Source organism: Vulpes vulpes, chromosome 3 (genome assembly GCF_048418805.1).
Source record: "Vulpes vulpes isolate BD-2025 chromosome 3, VulVul3, whole genome shotgun sequence".
NCBI lineage: Eukaryota > Metazoa > Chordata > Mammalia > Carnivora > Canidae > Vulpes > Vulpes vulpes.
In genome coordinates, this window is record NC_132782.1 from 146680274 (window position 1) to 146701283 (window position 21010).

General features: G+C 51.8%; 1 protein-coding gene across 5 annotated transcripts in view; it reads right to left on the reverse strand.

Annotated features, from left to right (window-relative positions):
• Positions 1–617: 617 nt before the first annotated feature.
• Positions 618–21010, reverse strand: part of TNNI3K (TNNI3 interacting kinase) — a 283998-nt gene continuing 263605 nt past the window's right edge. For all 5 annotated transcript variants that reach the window (XM_026018089.2, XM_072754868.1, XM_072754869.1 and 2 more), the window contains 2 exons: positions 4500–4579; positions 618–1164 (listed from right to left, as the gene is read on the reverse strand). In XM_026018089.2, coding sequence (XP_025873874.1) covers positions 1088–1164; positions 4500–4579 — 157 coding nt within the window. In that variant the 3' untranslated portion in view covers positions 618–1087. The remainder of the gene's footprint in view (positions 1165–4499; positions 4580–21010) is intronic.

Sequence of the window (21010 nt, forward strand, 5' to 3'; positions counted from 1 at the left end):
TTTTTTTTCTCTTAAGGAGGTGAAAAGCAGTAATTATCACACTGATTTTTCGTGGTTTCCTGCCTGTCTTTTTTTTTTTTTTTCCCCAAGTCTGCATTTCAATGGCAAAACTTTTGTTTGGTGGAAGTGATCCTGTCTTCCTGGTTGGAATGAGCGTAGAGAGCAGATCCCCGCCCCCCCCCCAACTCTCTCTGTAGGTAACCTCCACCCCCCCACCCCCCCCCGCCGACATGCGGCTTGAACTCACAGCCCTGAGATCGAGGGTCACAGGATTCGCTGACTGAGCCAGCCAGGCGCCCCCAGATCGCTCATTTTTCGGAGGCCACTGGTGCCTCGGACAGCCTCCCCACGCCCTGCGCCAGACTCTGGTTCGCACAGCGGGTTTGCACTCGTGGGCCCGTGTCCTTACCTGAACCGATGGCATTTATGACACCTTGGTGCTAACAGCGACGAGGCCCCTAAACAAAGCACAGGGCGCTCAGCGTCATGTACGGGGAGGCTGAATGACTGAGCCCAACATTTTGCAAGTGTCCTGACCTGAAGGTCATCACCGACACGTCATAAAGAAGGTGTAGGCAGAAGACGGCTTGTTGGAATGACAGGCGCTTCTGGATCCCTTTTGTGGGCCAACAAAGAACCTTTAATCACAGAGCTGGGTGCTGGAGGTGACATAATAAGATGGGAAAATGAATAATATCCAAAAAAAAAAAAAATCACATCAAACCCACAGTTCTCAAACACAAGTCTACAGAACAACGTGGCAAGTGCCCACCATGGACTCGGGCCCCATCCCCAAGCAACGATACCGATTTGTTCTTTCAGTTACAAAATCCAAACCAATTCTTTAAGGACCTTCCAGGTCCTGGTTCTTCCAGGTCTTGTGTGTCATTCCGTAGCCACAAAGCCAGAGCCCGAGTTGCGGTGGGGAATTAAACAGGACCAGAACGAACAATAATGAGGAGACCTTGGAGGGTAAAACATTATAATGGGACGCGAGCCTGCCTGGTTGGGAGGGAGAGTGGCCGTAGGTCCGGGGAGAGCGTCCGTAGGTCCGGGGAGAGCGTCCGTAGGTCCTCGCCGCACGGGGTCAGCCGCTGTCCTCGCAGCGGCCTCTACTCCGGCAGGAATGAAGCTGCATCGGGCTCATGGGGTCGGACACGTAGCCTGCATCAGAGTAGACGCCCGCTGTCACCTACCGGCCCGTGTCCATCCTGCCCTTCTCCCCCCCCGCCCCCCGCCCAGCGCCCCACGGAGCTTCTCCCAGCTCCCGGAACACTCTGGGAAGACTTGCTGGCAGTGGCTGTGGAACGGAGGCAAAATGCAACATGCAAACCAGAGAGCTGAGACCAGAGGACCGCGGAGGGCGGGGGTGTGATGTGCACCCCAGTGGGCCATAGCAGGGGACGGTTCGAGAAGGTGGTGGGTTGTGGTGTCGAGAACTATGGGCTTCCCTGTCAGGCAAGTCTGGGTTTAAACCCTGGCTCCTCTACTTACTGGTTCTGTGGTTTGTGTCCACTTAACCTTTCTAGGCCTCAGTGTCTTCATCTGCAAAAAGGATCCCTGATCCAGAAGGCTGGGAACGTGTGGCAGACCATCCCTAGGGTGCGTGACACGGCCGGGGCAAAGCGGAGAAGGGGGGCTGGCATCGAGGACAGGGAAAGAGCCGCTCTCTATGGCAGGTGGCCTCTGGTGAGGCCTTGTTTTGTTTTTGCTCCCTGAGCACCCGGGCCTTGAGTGCACCTCCATGCTTAGGCCTCGATACCAGCGGGATTCGATGCTCATTGAAGCCACGGCCCCGGCTGAGCCCAAGAAGGCAGCCCGAGGCCCAGGCCCAGGCCCAGGCCGCTGTCCTAGAGACCGCGGGCCGGGAGGCACCCGTTCCTCTGATGGCTGGCTGCGTTCTCAGAACGAGGGAGGGAGGCGGGCCCAGGTCACATGGGAGCAGGTGCCATGGGGGGGGAGCCGAGGCGGGGAGCCGAGGGGAGAGGAGGGGGGCCCAGGTCACATGGGAGCAGGTGCCATGGGGTGAGGGGGGGAGGCAGGCCCAGGGCACATGGGAACAGGTGCCACGGGGGGTGGGGGGGAGCCGAGGGGAGGGGAGGTGGGCCCAGGTCACATGGGAGCAGGTGCTGTGGGGGGGAGCTGAGGGGGGGAGCTGAGGGGAGGGGAGGTGGGCCCAGGGCACATAGGAGCAGGTGCCATGGGGTGAGGGGGGGAGCCGAGGGAAGGGGAGGCAGGCCCAGGGCACATGGGAACAGGTGCCACGGGGGGTGGGGGGAGCCGAGGGGAGGGGAGGTGGGCCCAGGGCACATAGGAGCAGGTGCTGTGGGGTGATGGGGGGAACTGAGGGGAGGGGAGGCGGGCCCAGGGCACATAGGAGCAGGTGCTGCAGGGGGGCGGGGAGCCAGGGGTGGCAGGATACAGAGCGCTGAATCCCAATTTGGGGAGGCTTCTGTGGAAGTCTGAGGGGTCAGGCCCAGCGTTTTGTGGCCTGCAGCCTGACCCCGCACCTGGTCTCAGGCTGCAGGTGTTCGGCGCTGCGCTTAGGCTCCTCATCCACCTGCTAGGGCAGCAGGCGGTGCAGGGCCCCGGTGCCCCTCTGCCTGTCCCCGGGGCATCGGGGGTCCCCACAGGGAGGCCTTGTTCCCCGGCGTGGGTGGCTGTCCTCCGGGGCTGGCCCATGGGGGGGTGATGTTTTTTATTGGCGCGTCGTTGCCAGAAGGGCCGGCACCTGTGTGGCCCCCCCACTTAGGAGGGACCCAAGAGAAATCGGACCACAGGCTTCCAGAAAAGCCTGAGCCGTGGGCGCCCGCCTTGTTACTTGAGGGTGAGAGGCCTGCGGTAGAGAGAAAGTCGGGGTGTATGTAGTTCCATCTCCCTCCTCTAGCCCTGCTCTGGGGGGGGGGGACAGTTCCCCAAGGAGCTGTTTTGCCCCAGTTGGCTAATGCCATGAGAATGGAGAGCAATGGAAAGTTCTGCCTTGACCCCTGGGACGTTCCTAGGGGGAGATGGAGCTGTATCTCCTTTGCCTGTGGGGCCCGCCCTGCATCCTGACACCCGAGTGTTCTCTTCCACCCCTGGGACCCAGGGGCACAAGCGGAGGGAACCCCAGCTTCACTGCATCACCCCCGTCTCCTCCCTCTTGGGGAGTTCTGCTCCGGGTCTTAGTCCTCCAAGAAACAAGATCGATAACGAAATGCTTCATCTTGCAATGCTCCGTCCACCATGAAAGGAAAGACTTTTGGTCAAAGCACATGTTTCAAGGGATGCCCTATATATCGTGGCTATGTGGTCGCATCATCTGCAAAGGTCTGGAAAAACGGAATTGTCTCTATAAAAAAAAAATGTGATGCTGTGACACCCAGAGCATATGTCCCCCCAACCCGGGCTGAGGGACTGGCCATAGATTATGTTGTTAAGCTGATGATGCAAGGCACTCGACTGCATTCTAGACACGTCCTGGGAGTCAGAGCACAAAGTTTCCCTTCTTTAATGTCTCCCAAGTAGTTTGCCTGCATTTAGCCAGAACAATTTTTTTTTTTCTTCATTTCTTGAAGGCTCTTGAATGCCTTAGGTAATAACACTCGGCAAAATGAGGGGCATTGGTGGGGATCCCGAAGCTGAGGGCTTGCAGGGTCTATTGCCAGCTGAATCAGAGACCTGGAAACCCATCATCCAATTTATTCTTCCCCAAACCCCGGTTCTTGTAATAAATCTGATCTCTTCAACTGACATACATTTTTCTTTTTTCAGTTCTCCATATTGTCAAGGCAAGTTCTCATGAATAAATGAGCCCATTGTGCTAAAATTCCAATTAAATATAGAGCCTCTCAGGCTTAGAGGTTGGAAAAAGGACATTACAGGCCGAGCACATTAATATGGCAGCTGGTGCTAAGGGCGATTACCCATCCTCTGGCTTCCAGGGGCCTGCACAGAACTGTGTCAACTCTTTCCAAGAGTTTTCTTAATTCCTTTTAAAGTAGTCCTGTGCGAAACGGACGCCATCCATGGTACCTTCACCTCTGCTGCAGCTTGTGGAGGGGGTGGCTGGGTTTACGTTGTACCCTTGGGTGCTGGCTAAAGGGGAAGAGCTCCCCCCCGGCAGGTGATGTCATTGCAGAAACTCATCTCCTGTTTCTCTCCTCCCCACGTACCTGCGATGAACTCAGCAAGGTGGCGACAGGGGGTTCGGAGCATCACAAGGTGCAGCCGATTGTTTGCACGAAGGAGAGTTGTACCTTTTTCCACGTGTGCGCACACTCTGCTACGCTTGTACGAGCACAGCCTTAGGCACACACGTTATTAAACTCAATGGTAAATGCAGAGTTTTGTGAGACTTAAGATCGAAGGTCGTACTTTTATAATATAGTAGTTTTTAAGCACCTGTCATTTCTAGTTATTATATGAAACAAAACCCTTTCTTCCCTTGTTATCAGATAAATAATGTCAGCTTCCTAGGGGCGGTTCCCTTAATCAGCCTGAAGGTGACAAATTCTCACCGTATTTGTCAACGGGCGAGGACTGGAGACCTCTCTTCATCTCCTCCAAAGACAGGCCTTGAGAGGAACACGGCCCGGCGCTGCAAAATCCACGACACACATGATTTCACACTAGGAAAAGCACAGTGGCGGTCTGCTAATCACATCTCTATAAAACACAATCTATTCACTCAGCAGAGGTCCCAGAAAACTGACAAAGTGATACAAAGGTGTTTTTATGCTACAAGTGACTAGCTGGGAAAGAGCTCCCAGTTAGTTGGAGTAAGTCCGATCCAGGTGTGAGTCCTGGCTCCTCCAGGTAGGCTCCAAAAGTCCTGGCCCCCTTTCTCAGCCTCAGTTTATTCATCTCTAAAATGGGTAAAGTACATCAATAATCTCCAGTTTGTTTTGATGATGATTAAATGTACCAAAAAGGAGCGTTGACTCGAAAACCTGAGTTAATACCATTGTAGGCCTTACTTAAAAGGAACTAACACATCCAGAACGCTATTATCTCGGTAATAATCACTACCGAGAAACCACACGCCAAGAGATATCGTTACTATTACACTGCTGAGATGGTGATGAGAGTATCTATTGCGTGATCCCTATGTATCAAGCATTGCCCTCTCTCATCTCGCTTAATCGTTACCATTACCAAATCCTGTCTGTCATTTTACAGGTAAGAAAACTGAGGCTGGAGCAATTAAGTAACTTGTCACACAGGTTTATAGTTGCATAAACCATACGCAACCATAGGTGGTTGGCTCATCTACGGTTCAGACCCAAGGCTTTCAGGTTCCAAACCCTGTGTGCTTATGCACCGTTCAAGCGGGAAGTCCTTCCTGGTTCCCGACCCTCATGAATCCTGCTCTTCTTCCAACTTCTCCTAGTCTTTAACCACCCTGGTTAGTGGGGTTGCTTCCTTTTTTACCTCTTCAGGCTCAAAACCGGAAGCCACCTAAACCCTCACCCTAATATCGAATCACATCTGTCAGTTCATTATGTAGGTGTGGCCTCTCTCATGTCCCCGTCTCTCACCCGCACCTGAGCATCCTCCAGGAGGCTGCCCTAGTCACCCCTGGTACCGGCCTCACTGTGCGCACAGCAGAACTCTTACCTCCCCCGTCCCAAGCCAGTGCTCTCCTTCCCAGTCGCCAGCACCACAGCATTTAGTCACTGCGGCCAACAGTTTTAGAGTCACCCTTGGTGTCTGGTTCTCTCAATTCAAATCTCTTTAGCTCTGCCTCCAAAACGTAACCCTAATCAGCTCATCCCCTCTTGACTTTCAAGATCTAGGCCATATCACCTCTTTCTTGTTGGGGCCCCTGCGACTTGCCTCCTCATCCATCATCCTGCTTTCACCCCCTTCCCCTTAAAATCCATTCTCCATCTATTACCCAGAGAGATCTTTTCACAATAGAAAGCCAATTTAGCCATTTGCCTACTTAAAACCTCCCCATGGCCTCCCAGTTCACCGAGAGTAAAACGTACTCTAATGCTCTACCCTCACCTCCAAGGCCCTGGGTCCGACTACCTCAACCTCAACTCGTACCCTGTCCCCATCTTCTGCTAAGCACTTCCTTCTGTCCCTTGAGCCTTCCGAGCTCTTTCCTAATCCAGAGATTTTTGCATTTGTTAACTCGGCTTGGACTAAACTTCTTAATAAAATTGAATCCCGTTTCTCTGAGCCCTTGGCCCTGCCTTCACCCAAGCCTGGATCCCCCCGGCATTCAGACCTCTCTTATAACATCCTTCCTCAGAGAGGCCTTCCCTCACCACCACTCCCTGGCTTATTATCACTGTGTAGCTCATCACAACAATGTACTTCTTTCTTTTAGAACTACATAAAATTAAAAAAAAAAAACTACATAAAATCACCTTATCTATTTACTTACATATGCCTTCATGCAATGAGGTTGGAAACCTTGTCTATCTTATCTCCCTTACTCCCTGCTATATACTCAACACTGGTGCCTGGTACATAGGAGAAACTCAAAAAAAAAAATATATATATATATATATATAGCTTGAACAATTTAATTAATTAACAGGTCCTTAAAAAATGTCTATCTCTTAAGTCACTCAATTCTCCCCTCCACAAGGTCTTCTGGTGACAAAAATCCTACCAGGACACTCCCCTGTTCCCCACTGCAGTTCCTTAGGCCAAGGGTCCAAACTCTCTGCGGTCCACACCTACTTGTGTTCTGTGTGTATCTTATGTTCTACAATTCCTCAGCATCGTTTCCCCCCAAGTTCAAGCCGCACTAATGGATTTTCCAAAATATCTTGAATTTTCCTTCTTCCGTAGTTGTGACTGAGCTGCTCCCACTACTTGAATCCACTCGGGGACATCTTTATCCTTGAGGGGAAGCAATAAGAAGGAACATTCTGGTGCCAGAGTCCTTGAATTTGAATCCTGACTCTATTACTTACTAGCGATGGCCCCGGGCCTAAATTAATTAACTGTTCTTTGCCTGTTTATGCAACTGTAAAATAGGAATTATAACCAAACTTGCCTTATAAGGTGAATCAGGGGAACTAAAGAATTTACTAAGTTTAAAATACTTTGAAAAGTGTTGGCCCTCAGTAAATCTTACCTACTTTCATTATGCGTCAAGGTCCAACTCAAAGGCAATATTTCCTCAGAGTCTTCTTGGAAACTGCACTCGGAATTTCATACCCCTTAGTACTCCGTACTTCTAATACAGTGTTTGTCGGAGTCTGCCTTGGTGTAGCATGATCTGTCTCTGTTTACTAGTAAACCACACTAAACAGAATATTCCTGGAGGTCAGAGACCCTGTCTGACATCTTTGGGCTTAGCCCGTACTTTGTAAATAGTTAAAACAATTAAAGTGCATAAAATAAAGTTATTACAAAAAGTTCATTTGGAGAAGTTAGATTTTTCTTAATTCCTTTTTTTTAGTATTTTACTTATTTATTCATGAGAGACACAGAGAGAGAGAGAGAGAGAGAGAGAGAGAGAGGCAGAGCCACAGACAGAGGGGAAGCAGGCTCCTTGCAGGGAGCCCGACGTGGGACTCGATCCCGGGACTCCAGGATCACGCCCTGGGCCAAAGGCAGACGCTACACCACTGAGCCACCCAGGGATCCCCAGATTTTTCTTAATTCTAATATAAATCCACACTGCTTAACTTACTTAGCTGCCTTAAAATGACTGCACGTTTGGCCTCCCCCCTTTTTTTTTTTTAAGATTTTATTTATTTGACACAGAGAGAGAGCACAAGCAGGGGGAGCAGCAGAGGGAGATGGAGAAGCAGGCTCTCTGCCGAGCAGGGAGCCCGAGGTGGGGCTCGATCCCAGGACCCCAGGATCATGACCCGAGCAGAGGGCAGATGCTTAACTGACTGAGCCACTCAGGTGCCTCTGGCCTCACTTTCTTAAGGAATAAAGTGAAGCTGTGTCTTAGAGGAAAGCAAGGATTCAAAAGAAGTAAAAATATTGACTTAACATGGGGCATGGTATTATCTCAACCACCATTAAGTGTCAAACCACACTCAGTTCTGGGCAACAGAATGCCATTCGAGTTATTTTTTTAGAATAAAAGTTACCCTTCCAATACCCTAAAATTTACCTACTAAGACCTCTTTAGCATTCTCGCTTTTTAGGAAATGTGCTATACACAGTAGTCTTGGCAACAAGACTATAGGGAATAAATATTTTATCATCAAAAAGGCTATCTGGTTTCCTATGAATAAAAGCCCGTCTCCAAGCTGTCTTATTTATTCAGTTGCTGAATGCAATTCATGCCAGGGGCCTTAACCTCCCTGCCCGAGAGAGCCCGCATGGGCCGGCTGCGGACACTGTTCTAGGATGACAGACAGATGGAAGCTAAGCGCGCCCCGGGCAGACAAAGCAGAAGAAACCAGACCCTGATCAATGGGACTAGTTGTCCTCAACCCATGTGCGTCCAGACTTCAGCAGGAGTTTCACAGGAGCCCCGAGTTCAGGAGACACACCGCAGGGCCTCCGTTTGCTGAAGTTGCGGTCGGTGAAGAGAAGCATTTCCAGTGATGCCGCCGCCCCACGAATTCAATGAAAGTAAATGTGAACTAATGGCAGGTAAGAAAAGCACTCAGTTTTGCAGTGTTTCGGTATTACTAGTCAACGAGGAGGCCTTCTTTATGCTAAAAGGGTGTTGCATATTATATACAGGCACATATATGAATACTATAGGATATTGTACGGGTAATATCATGTATTTGTTTAATGGGGATGTAATGACGTTTTCTCCTTTACAGAGAATAACAGGTTCTTTATGTTCGCTTTTACACATGACCCCATCATAGTGATACATTTTATTTTCATTCTAAAAGAGGGCTTCAGTCATTTTAGACTATCAGGTTCAAATTAGCTCCGTGGCGTAAATATAAAGACAGACGTAATCATCAGCCATTGTCTCTTATGGAGGTGCCCTGGTGGGTGAATAATTTCTACAAAATCAAGAGCAGAACTAGAAGCATATCTTCTGCTTTTCTTTCTTTTTTTTTTTATAAGATTTTATTTATTTATTCATGAAAGACACAGAGAAAGAGAGAGGCAGAGACACAGGCAGAGGGAAAAGCAGGCTCCATGCAGGGAGCCTGATGTGGGACTCAATCCCGGGTCTCCAGGATCAGGCCCTGGGCCCAAGGCAGATGCTAAACCGCTGAGCCACGCAGGGATTCCCCTTTTTTCTGCTTTTCAAACCAATCTCTCTGCGTATAGACTACCTCGCAGATGGTTGGCTACTTAGGTCAGTCCATACTCAACTCCAAAGTATATAATCTGCGTTTTTGGGTGTGCCTGCCATCCAGACCGTGGTTTGTCACACCAGTTAGCATGTTAACAGTCACCTGGTCTGTGAGTGGACTTCCACACCCTCAGCAAAGACAAGAATGTTCTAAACCAGGAGGCTATGTTGGCTGAAAGGAATGCAGAGAAAACGGTGTCCATGACAAGCGCGTTAAGCAAAAAAGTATCATCCAAAGAGAAGTACATCAATATGTATGTAGGATTACAGAAGAGCTATGACAAGTGGGGAAAGTGCTAGATCATAGAATACGCCCAAATGTTCTTCAGAGCAGGCGTAAGGCTCTCTATACACTGAATTAGGGGGTTCATGTACATTCTAGGCACAGCTCCAGAAAGGAATATTAAAACAGAGTTTTCTGTACACTTAAAAAAAGAAAAAGACCAACAAACAGATTACTAGAAGCTACCATGGTTTCAATAAGAAAAAAAAAAATGTTGGGCGCCTGGGTGGCTCAGCGGTTGAGCATCTGCCTTGGGCTCAGGTCATGACCCCGGGGTTCAGGAATCGAGTCCCGCGTCGGGCTCCCTGCATGGAGCCTGCTTCTCCCTCTGCCTGTGTCTCTGCCTCTCTCTCTCTCTCTCTCTGTGTGTCTCATGAATAAATAAAAAAATAATTTAAAAGATGTTAGGTTTGCTTAATTCCTTCGTGTTGAAGATAAATTTAAATGGGAAATCCACAGGGGGAACACACGCCCGGATTCCCGCAGATCCTGGACAGAGTTTCTCCTGATTGCTCGTAAGAAAGAAGAGGAGATTCGTGTCAAATGACAGGTGGTTGGATTGAATTGTCACTGGCTGAACCAGAGAAGAACTGACATAGACTTCAGGTAGGTGACATTCTTCAAAGGGGGGAGCCGAGCCTTAGATACGGGGAACGGTTAGAAGAAAATGAAGCTAGAATTGTCCTAAAATAGGCTGGGTTGTTCCAGAAGGCGGTGCTGTCCCATCCCGTCCCTGGAGGTTTGCCAGGTATGGCTGGAGGGCCTCAGCCTGGGGTGGGGGGACCCGAGCGACGGGACATTCCAGCTCCCTCCATGCCCCACGCTCGGTGGCGCTCTGGGGCGTGTTCCCGGGTCTGTGAAGCTGGTTTTCCTGTGTGGGCGAGGCCGGGGAGGTGACATTTCTCGCCGAGGCGGCCGACTTTACCTTCCTTGTCTGTGGTGCCGGCCGTTGGGCCAGGGCCGAGGGCCTGCCCCGGGAGCCCATCGCTTAAGGCCCGGCGTGACAGGCTGGGGCAAGGCCGGTGCCGGGGAGTCCGAGGCCGCTTCATGGGAGTCTTGATAGAAGATAAATTTGTAGAACATTCCTGTCGCAGCGCCTGAGGGGTAGAGAAAGAACCCTCTGGAAAACACGCAGTCGGGCAGCCCAGGGGGGTGCCAGTCGGGGGGCTCAGCCGTGGAGCGCCCGCCTTCAGCCCAGGGCCTGGTCCTGGAGACCCGGGATCGAGTCCCCCGTCGGGCTCCCTGCGTGGAGCCTGCTTCTCCCTCTGCCTCTGCCTCTCTCTTTCTCTCTCTGTGTGTCTCTCATGAAAAAATAAATAAAATCTTAAAAAAAAAAAAAAAACCCAACACTGAGTCAGCTCGTAATCCAGGCAGGGACACCGTCAAGCAAGGCCCAGGCGGAGCGGGACGAGTCCTGTCCAAAGGGGCTGCAGGGGAGGCCGGTGCCGTGTCTCCAGGCCCCGGGACGAGTTCACAGGGCCCGGGGGAGCCTCAGCGCCGGGGCCGGCCTGCAGCCGTCGGGCCTGCTGGGGTTGCAGCCCCGAGTCGTGCCTTCCCGGGACGCTGGTGGCGCCGCAAATGCTTCTGACTGGATTTCGGCCCAAAGAAGGCAGCGGGGGGGGGGGGGGGGGCGCCCAGTCCCACAGAGACCATGTGTTCCCCCCCCACCCCCCCCCCACCCCTCCCAGGTGGGTTTGCAGCACCGGGGCCTTGCACCTGGAGCGTTCTCGCCAGTGACCGGACAGAATCAGAGAGACCCAGGCCATGGGGCTGGCCCCGATGAGGGAGGCGGTTTCTCGGCCCGTGCAGGGCTCCGTGGCCGCACACTTCCTCTGAGGCCGCCCGCAGGTGCTGGGGAGGCCCGGATCTGGCCCCCCAGAGAAGTGACCCGCGTGACCCCCGGAGCTCGGGGAAGCAGGCCCGACGGCGGCCCGGGCCCTGGCAGTCCTGCTCCCTCTGCCCAGGCTCGCGGCCCTCAGGAGCGGCGCGGGGCGAGCCACTGGCCTCTCCCTGACGTGGCCGCGAGCTCCAGGCCGGGGCTCCCTGCCTGCGGAGACGGTCGCGACGTTCCCCGTGGAGAAACGCCCTTCACCGTCCTGCAGACGGGACCAGCTTTGTCCCGCCTCGGTTTGTGAGAGCTTCTAGACAGTTCTTACCTTCCCCTCTCCCCCGAGGGCTTGCCCGTCCCCCTGCGGCGGCCAAACCTGAGACGGAACTGCTCAGCGTCCTAAGCCAGGTGCCTCCGACGGCCGCAGCTCTCTAAGCTGCCCGCACGGATTCATCTTCCTACACGTTGCACTGAAGACCATTGGGTTACTGGTGTGGTTAGAGACCTTCTTCATTGGAGAGTTGGTCCAATTAGCTTTTACGCAGCTAACGGTGCCGTCGGGCTGCTGGTAACCTAGAAGGCTTAGCCACCTGGACTTTGCAAAGGCAACACCATCCTGAGGCCTCACAGCTTCGCAAAGATGCTTTGTGGTTTGTTAGGATTCCTTCCTTTTTCTTTTCTTTCTTTCTTTTTTGCCGTCTGTCATAACGATGTTACTTGTGAAAGAATATTAGCAGGGGGATCAATGGCCTCTGCACCTTCATCGCCTTCCTCAAGGGGAACGTATCCGAGTTAAAAGTCATTTCTTTCACTCAAAACGCAACACAGACAGGTAACATCGAACCAGAACCTAAGTCCTCTGACGCTAATCTAGGGGACTAAGACCAAGAAAAGGTACAGAAACAGCCTGCTTGATCCCTAATAAAGGTGTTTACTCGAGGAAAATAAATGCTTTGCCATAGAAAAGGCTACCGGAGTCAGCTGGCTGCTCCTTTCGGCATTTAGCTGGAAACAAATAGAAATAGATCTGTTTAAAACAGATCCGTCACCAGGGATAAAGGCCTTTCTATGCTTTGCAGCGTCTGGGTAGCCCACCTTTTCTCTGGCCGAGAGAGAAAGATGACGTTTCTAGTAGAAACGGGATCACCTTTGGCCTAACTTTGAAATAGTCCAGACGGACTCTTAGGAATTAGCATTTGTTAATTTATCAGCTAAGTTCAACATATTTATTTATTCATGATTTCATCCTGGCTGTTTTCAGAACATTATTTTGTCTCTGTCGATATTCCCTACTTGATAACATCCTAAATTAAAACAAATTTATTGCTCCCATTACAGTGAATGGGCAATGGCCAAAATATTTAGTGGGGCCAGAGGTCAGAGCAAAACATCCCTTTCAGGAACATCAAACCCATCTGCTTTCTTTCAATGGCAAATGTCCCCGGGCCATAAAAGGCCCAGAAAGACTTGGCAATGGGTCACGGCTCCGCTGGAGCCATTAGGCAGATATCCAAGGTCTCGGGCTCCCCCCATTTTTAAGAGAAAAAGCAATTAGGAAAAGAGTTATGAATAAGGAAAAATGCAGCAAGAATTGAAAGTGCCTCCTAGTTCCTTGATGGCTCATGCATTTTTAATGTCCTCAACAGTAACCTAACAATACCACCAGCTCTCAGGTTACCTGTACTTTAAGCAGGCGTGAGGAATTGTGCAATCCGGTAGGAGGTGCACTTTGCACGCCTCGACTGCTAAAACTCAGGAACGTCCTTTAAATACAGCCCAAAACCTTTCTTATCCTACACTTTTTGCACTTACTATCATCCCCCCCGCAAAAAGGGAAAGTATTTCAAATTTTAGAACTAGGAGATCTGGGGAGCATGACGGTCATAAAGCTCACCCCCAACTCCTCCATTTACACAAGCTCCCATTTTACCGAGGAGGTCGAGGCCTCGAGAAGTGAAACGACTTACCCAAGTTCAATTTTTTTTTAAATTTTTATTTATTTATGATAGTCACAGAGAGAGAGAGAGAGAGAGGCACAGAGACACAGGCGGAGGGAGAAGCAGGCTCCATGCACCGGGAGCCTGATGTGGGATTCGATCCCGGGTCTCCAGGATCACGCCCTGGGCCAAAGGCAGGCGCCAAACCACTGCACCACCCAGGGATCCGACTTACCCAAGTTCATATACCAAGGTTGTGTAGTGAAGCCAGGAGCTACCCTGGAGGTCGAAACGTCTAGTCTTTGATAATTTTTATTTCTCTCTCTCTCTCTCTTTTTTTTTTTAAGGAGAAAAGGGAAACAAAAACTTGTTGCATACCTGCTAAGCGTCAGGGACGCTGCTAGAGACCTCCCAGATCTCATTACATTCGCTCCGTCTAACAACCCGTGTTACGCGTGTGGAAAAGACGTCTGGGTCTTGTCCAGGATCACGCGGCCGTAATTCAAACGCAGGCCGGAGAGCACACGAGTCACCTGTTTTCCTTAACTGAATTAGCTCTAGGGAAGATTCCAAACTTACGCCTCTGACCTGGTCTCTCTCCTTCTCTCCCTGGTTGATTATCAAGCACGACACCAGGTGCCGTGCTAAGTGCTAGGAACCCAGATACGAGTGTGATGGACGTGGACGCTACCCTTTGGGGTAAACAGAAATGCAGACTTGTATCTTAGCAGAATCCTAAAATAAAGACCTTCTCCTCTAGAGCCTAATATAATCATTTGGTTTCATCTACTCCCAGACTCTGTTCCAGCTTTGCCCTTTGTCTCAATAACGTTCTTTACAGCAAAAGCGTTGGGTTCCGAAGCACACGTTGCATTTCGTTGTTCTGTTTCTTTAATTTCCTTCCGTGGCAAACAGTTTCTCGGTCTTTACTTGGTTTTTTTTTTTTTTTTATGACCCTGCACATTTTTGAAGAGCACGGGCCAGGAATTTTGCGGAATACCCCTGGGTTTGGTTTTACCTGAGGCTTACCCCTGGCTAGATTCGCGTTCTGTGCTTTGTGTTCTCTTAGTCGTAGCCCATCACATTTTCATCTGCCCCGCAATTGCGTCCCTCATTTTCATGACTTGATCAAGCTGGTGTCTGGCGGGACCCTCCACCACAGAACTACTCTTTTTGTAATAAATAAGTATTTTGTGGGGGGTGGTGCGAGACTGTATAAATACCCCACATCTCAGCCAAATCTCAAGATCTTCATTTACTTATATCCGTACGGATTTCAAGTTACTATTTTACTCAACGGGTTATAACGCTACTGTCATTATTTTGAAGCTGGAATCGTCTCGTGGTTGGCAGGCGGGGGCCCCTTTAAGCTGTCCCTCTGCTGCGTGCTCCTCTTTGGGGATCTCTTTACTTTCTGGCACCAGACGTTCCAGGCTCCTTTGGCACGCTTCTTGTCCCGGCCTTGACACCTGCCCTGCTCCGGAAGGGTGGAGGACAGGACTTGCAGACCAAGATCGGGGCGCTCGGCGCGTTCCTCGTGGAAGTGTCGCTGCCCCGGCCGGCCCTCTGGCGGAGCGGGCAGAGGTGATGAGCGGGCAGGTATACAGGTGCACGCGTGAGCACGCTCAGACCTCCCCTCCACCCGCACATCACGAATCCGTGCCCTCTCTCCAGTCCAGTCCCCCGTGGCGGCGTCCGTTCTACGTGTCTCCCTTTCCATGTCTCTTCCCTGACGCTGGGAAACCTGCTCCCCGTCGTCCTAGGCACATTTACCCGTTTGATCCATGCCCCCAAACGTGCCCCTCTCCGGGTGCCGTCACACGCCCGTCCCTCGACTTGGATGTGGACGTCCTGTGCCCGACGTGGGCTCCCCTGCTGTCCCCACCCGCTCGTGCTCTGACTCAGTGCCCCGGGCTACTGCCCACCCGTTTGCCCCAGCAGGTGCCTCCTCACCCACCTTGGGCTCCGGCGCTGAGCTGTGCCCGACCTGATGGCCTCCCCACCCCGTGCGGGTCCCAGGCACCAGCACAGGCCACCTGGCTACGCTTGCACCCTCCTCCCCACCCTGATGCTTCAACCTCCCCACACCAGGCTCCTCCCTGTAACCTTCTCAACCCGCGTGGAACAGCGGGGACCACCGCCTCCCCACAGGAACACCCCCCCCCCCGCCCCGTGCAAGGGCTCCGACACGTCATGGGGGGTCCCTGCTTCCCCTCTCATGGATGCCCTCCCTGCCAGGCTTGGATGCTGACCTCGTGCCGGGTCTCCCACGTGGGTGCCTTCCTCACCGTGCCCGGGCTCCAGAATCTCGGCTGGGCGGCCGCACACCTTGCTTCGGCCTGGCCCAGCTCGGACACTGCGGGCCAGGCGCTGCCACCCGTGCCGGCCACGTGGGCACTCTCTGCGTCCTGCTCGGACCCAGACGTCCTGTTCCAGTCCGGGGAGCGCCCAGCCTTGCTCAGCCCTATTTGATGGCTTTCGGACCAAACCATTTAGAAGGAAAAGGGAAGGGACGGGGAGTAACCAGGACGAACTGTTCAAACTGTTAATCAGATCGTCTCTGATGACGTCTCTGCCCCAAATCCCAACGTTCTAACGCCCTGTTCCGGCTGATAAAGCTTCTGGGGTTCGGCCTCCACCTGGTAGCAGTCTCGCCCGCCTCTTTCCCGAGTCCTCCACACAGCCCGCCTACGTCTCTGTCCCCTGCCCTACGAACCCCGCACGTGCTTTTCCACCCTGCCCACGGCTGTGTCTCAGGACCCCCCCCTTGACCTCGCCATTGCAAGCGCCCCATCCTACCTGGCCTCCCAGTCACTCTTCATCCTCCAGCTCGTTCTAACGGCCTGCACAGTACTTGGCCACCAGCTCGTTTTCTTGGGTATTTGTTCATTGTTTGTCGCCTGCGTAGCCCGATGCGTACCCTGCCTTCATCTACTTGGGAAGTCACCTTTAGAACTTTCTGGTCACGCTCATGGCTTCCCATGCCTGACCTCAAAGGATCCCTAACTAATCCTCCTTCCCACCCACCCCAGTGAGCGAGCCTCCATCAGTGACGAACAAGAGGTGGCGGATAAAAATAGTCGGGGATCCTGGCTCCTCGTTGGGAAAATTCCGAGGCCTGGTCTATGCCCCCAGAGGTCACAAGGTGACACTAAGCCTTAGCTGCTCAGAGCAGTGACTTACTCATTAACATAGCCCTTTATTTACTTTTCTCAGTTCCTTCCCTTTCCTTCCCTGTGCTTGAGATCACATCCCCCCAACCCCCCCCCCCCAAATAATTTTCACTCAGATCCTTGTCTTGTGGTCTGTTTTTTTTTTTTTTTTTTTTTTGAGGAACTCAGCTTAGCATGGCCTGCCTCCTCTGACTACAAGGGGAGTTTCCTGACAGCGGGGCCTTGTTTGCCTCGCTCCCCAGTGCCTTGGACTATGCACCCAATAGAGATGTGTTCAACAGATGAATGCAGGCTCCTCCCTTGCAACTTCACGCATATTTATCTTTGCTTATCTCCCTCTGACTCCTTGCTCAGCCTCCTGCCATTTCTTTAGCCACTGCCCAAGAACAAGCTGCGTTCCCCTGACACATGACCTCTGCAAAAGCCTCCCCACTGCTGTTTCCTGCCCAGCCCAGGGTCTTCGTTAGGGCTTCCTCACCCATTCGGGGGCTTTCGGTACAGTCTTATGGATATGACAGGGAAATGGAACAACATGCAGAGTCGCTCTTCTGGGATAGAGGTGACGGCCACACGGAAGGGCAGCAGGAGCCACAGCGGCCTCAGCGCTGCCCTAGGCGTTTGCTCTAGCCGTGGGCAGAACTCGCCTCATATTGCATATTCATCTCATCAGCTGCAGACAGTGGATTCTTCATCCAGAGGGACGCGCGTGTCGCCTGGGGCCTCACATGGCACCTGGCATTGGCCAGTTGAAGGAAATGTGTTGACGTCTTGAAGGTAGCCTTATTTTTTTTTCCCCCCACGGGGAGACGAGTTTCCAACGTATGCAGACAAGTTTCCAATGCATGCAGTTTCAGAACTACATGACTTGAAAAAAAAAAAAATCAGTTTTTTTTTTTTTTTTAAGTTCCTAGAACAGGGGTCAGAAAATGTTTCCTGTAAATACAGGGCCAGTTAGTAAATATTTTAGAATTTGCAGACTATATGGTCTCTGTTGGCGACCATTCAACTTTACGTTACAGCACAAAAGCAGACATAGACGGTATGTAAACGAGTGTGGCCACGGTCACAAAAAAAACTTGACAAAACCAGGCGGGGTTGTTAGACTTGGCCCGTGGGGCAAATAGTGTATCAGCCTCACCTTTAGGGCAAGAGACAACCCTGTGTGTGGTGCTTCCCTAAGGTGTCTTCGACCTTTGGGCCAAGCAGTGCAATCCCAAGGACAGTGGGCTCTCCGCTCGTCTCTCATTTTAGTAGTTTCTCTCAGAAGACGAATAATTAAGACTAAACTACACGAGCTCACAGCAAAACAGAAAAGAAACACAGTTTACCTTTATTCGGTGTTGACCACACGTCAGACACGTACAAACTGCATCCTCACTTGAAGCTCGCGGCAGCGTTAGGAAGGCGATGATACTCTTACTCTCACCCTACAGGTAAGCCACTCGAGACGTGGAGAGCGCATCCCGGTGCCTCGGGTCACGCAGCTTATGCACAGCAGAACTTGAATTTGAACTCAGGCCCATCTGAGCCCAAGCTTTTAACCACTGTTTTATAAGGATGGCCCCTGGGTGGCTACATAAGTAAAAATTACAAAGGCAATTTTATTGATGGAAGATAAAAGCGACAACCAGGTGGGCGCCCACGGAGCAGCACACAGGCCTCTCCCCTTCTGGATCAAGGAGAGCTCAAAGGCCATCTTTGTTGATTGAACATCTCCAGGCTCTGTTGCGCGGATTCAGATCCCTGCAAGAAATTCCATGTTCCTTTGTTCTTTATGACAGGCCGGTCTGAATGGAAAGATTTGAAAACTCCCTAAACTCTTTGAACGTGGAGAACATTGATCTTCACAAACCATTTGAAACACCCTAAGGAGGTTACAAAATTACAAGCCATGGGTTTTTTTGTTTTGTTTTGTTTTGTTTTTTGGGGTTTTTTTTTTTTTTTTTTTTTTTTTGGTTTTGTTTTGTTTTAAGTGAATGTATACTAAACCTCTGGGACCTTTTGGCTCATCATACAACACCAAAGCTTTCCCTGCCTCCTCCGGGTGCTCTTGGCTGTCAGGCCCTGCATAACAGAGTGGTATTATGTGGCGAGGGTGCCTTGTTCTTCCTGCAGAGCTCTTCTCCTGCCAGAGCGTGGGGGCTCTTACCCTACTCGGCTGTGATGTGCTGCGGAGCTTCTTTGAATCCTGGGGCAGCCCGGGGTTTGGCATGGCCTGCTGAGCCCACCACCGCCCCTGCCTTCTGTTTGGGCAGGAACACGACCGAGGAATTCTGTACGGCGTGCTCCGTGGCCGGCCCCACAGCTAGGCCTCCGTGGGTTGTTCCGTGGTGGTATTTGTCGGTGCTTGTCCCTCGAGATGGGGCTCCCCAGACCGCACACTCCTCCGGAGCGGGAGCCGTGGTCTGTGGGTTACTCCGTGGCCCTGGCACCTGGGGCCTGGCATCTAGGCTCTCAACACTTCTGTTTAACAAGGGAGCTTGAGGGACTGGACCTGAGCTCGGTTTTCCTGGCCCAGCGCTCGCGGGGGGGTGGTGCTGGCCGGGAGCTCGGGCTGTCTACAGTCCCCGCACCCCTGCTGCCCCGCTGCAGCTGGTCGCCGGCCTGCATGACCCTGACCCCTCACTTCTCGTCTTGGCGTCCTCCTCCCTGACACTTGGGGGGCTGCCCCGTGGCATGTTCTTCATCAGATCCCTCATCGTTGCTTTTCTTCACTTCTCTGTCCTCCCTCGTGCCTCGCCCACAGCTCGCGCTAAAGAAAATAGTCATTAAATAATCGAGTGAGAGGAGAGCAGGCTTAAAAGAGCAAACGGATTGACCACATTCCTCTTGGTGCCACACAGCAGCTCAGGTAGGGTGATCCTTCTAGAAAGAACCCTGATCACGTGACCTCTCTGCTCACGTCCCCGCGGTGGCGTGTGTCCAAATCCCAGTAAATGCCCCAGTCCTCCCGGCGGCCTGCACCTGCTTCATGATCTGGGCCCCTGTCACTTCTCTGCTTTGTCTCCTATTACTCTTCCCCAGGATCCTTTTGCCCCTTCTGGTCTCCGGGCTGTCCCTTGAATTCACAGACATGACCTCACCTCAGGGGACTTGCACTTACTGTTCCCACAACCTGGGATGCTCTTCCCTAGAAGCCTATGGTTTTCTAATGCACCCTGTTCACATCTTTGCTTGTTATCATCTGGAGAGGAGGTCTTCCCTGATCTTTCTTTTTTTTTTTTTAAGATTTTAAAATTCATATATTCATGATAGAGAGAGAGAGTCAGAGACACAGGCAGAGGGAGAAGCAAGCTCCCCATGGGGTCCCGATGTGAGACTCGATCCCAGGACCCCAGGACCATGCCCTGGCCCAAACGCAGGCGCTAAACCACTGAGCTACCTAGGGATCCCCAATTCCATGATCCTTCTGTTCAAAATTGCAAACCACATCTCTTCCTGCACTCCATATCCCTCATCCCTGCTTTAAGATACTCCAACATTTTCTTTAAAAAAAAAAAAAAAGTCTGTCCCTTTCCTCCCCCACTAGAATAAAAGCACCAGGGGATCCCTGGGTGGCTCAGCTGTTTGGCACCTGCCTTTGGCCTGGGGCACGGTCCTGGAGTCCCGGGATGGATTGAGTCCCGTAGGGAGCCTGCTTCTCCCTCTGCCTGTGTCTCTGCCTCTCTCTCTCTCTGTATGTCTATCATGAATAAATAAATAAACAAATAAATCTTAAAAAAAAATAAAATAAAAGCACCATGAGGGAAAGGGATTCTTTCGTTTGTTTCTTTTCTGCTGCTGTAGTGCGAACCCTGCAAGGATAAGCTCTGAATAAATATTTGCTAAATGAATGAATGAATGAAAGCCTGTCCACAGTTGTCAGAGCCGAGAAAAATGGAAAATCATTTATGGGTTTCCTTCTGGAGACATTCATGTGGCTTTTTGCTGATGCCCTTTCTTGTAGGGCTTGTAAACAGGAAAGGGTTTGGAGGGGCCTTGCGTGGTTACCGCGGCCTGTGAGTCCCTTGAGGTGTCCTTTGAGGACATCGTAGCAGAAAAAAACATCAACTGCGCTTGTGGCCGGTGGTGGGTGGGCCGCGTCCAAGCACCAAAGTGTTGCAGGAGCCCTTGTCCCGTGAGAGCGACGGCTCCACACTCCCGTGGCCCTCGGACCTGCGGCCTCGGAGGATTGCCTCGTCCTCTCACTAGATATATGGCCCAGGGGACAAAGCACAAGTGTCACGCTCACAACTCTGTGATTCAGGACTTCACGAAGCTGTTTCCCAGGAGTCATCAATTGGGATGGCGTTTCTCATTTTATTTTTTTTAAAGATTCTATTCATTTATTCATGATACACACACACACACACACACACACACATACACACACACACACAGAGGCAGAGACACAGGCAGAGGGAGAAGCAGGCCCCATGCCGGGAGCCCGACGTGGGACTGGATCCCAGGACTCCAGGATCAGGCCCTGGGCCAAAGGCAGGTGCTGAACCGCTGAGCCACCCAGGGGTCCCCTGGTGTTTCTCATTTAAAGGCACTTTTTAAAACCACCAGAGTTGG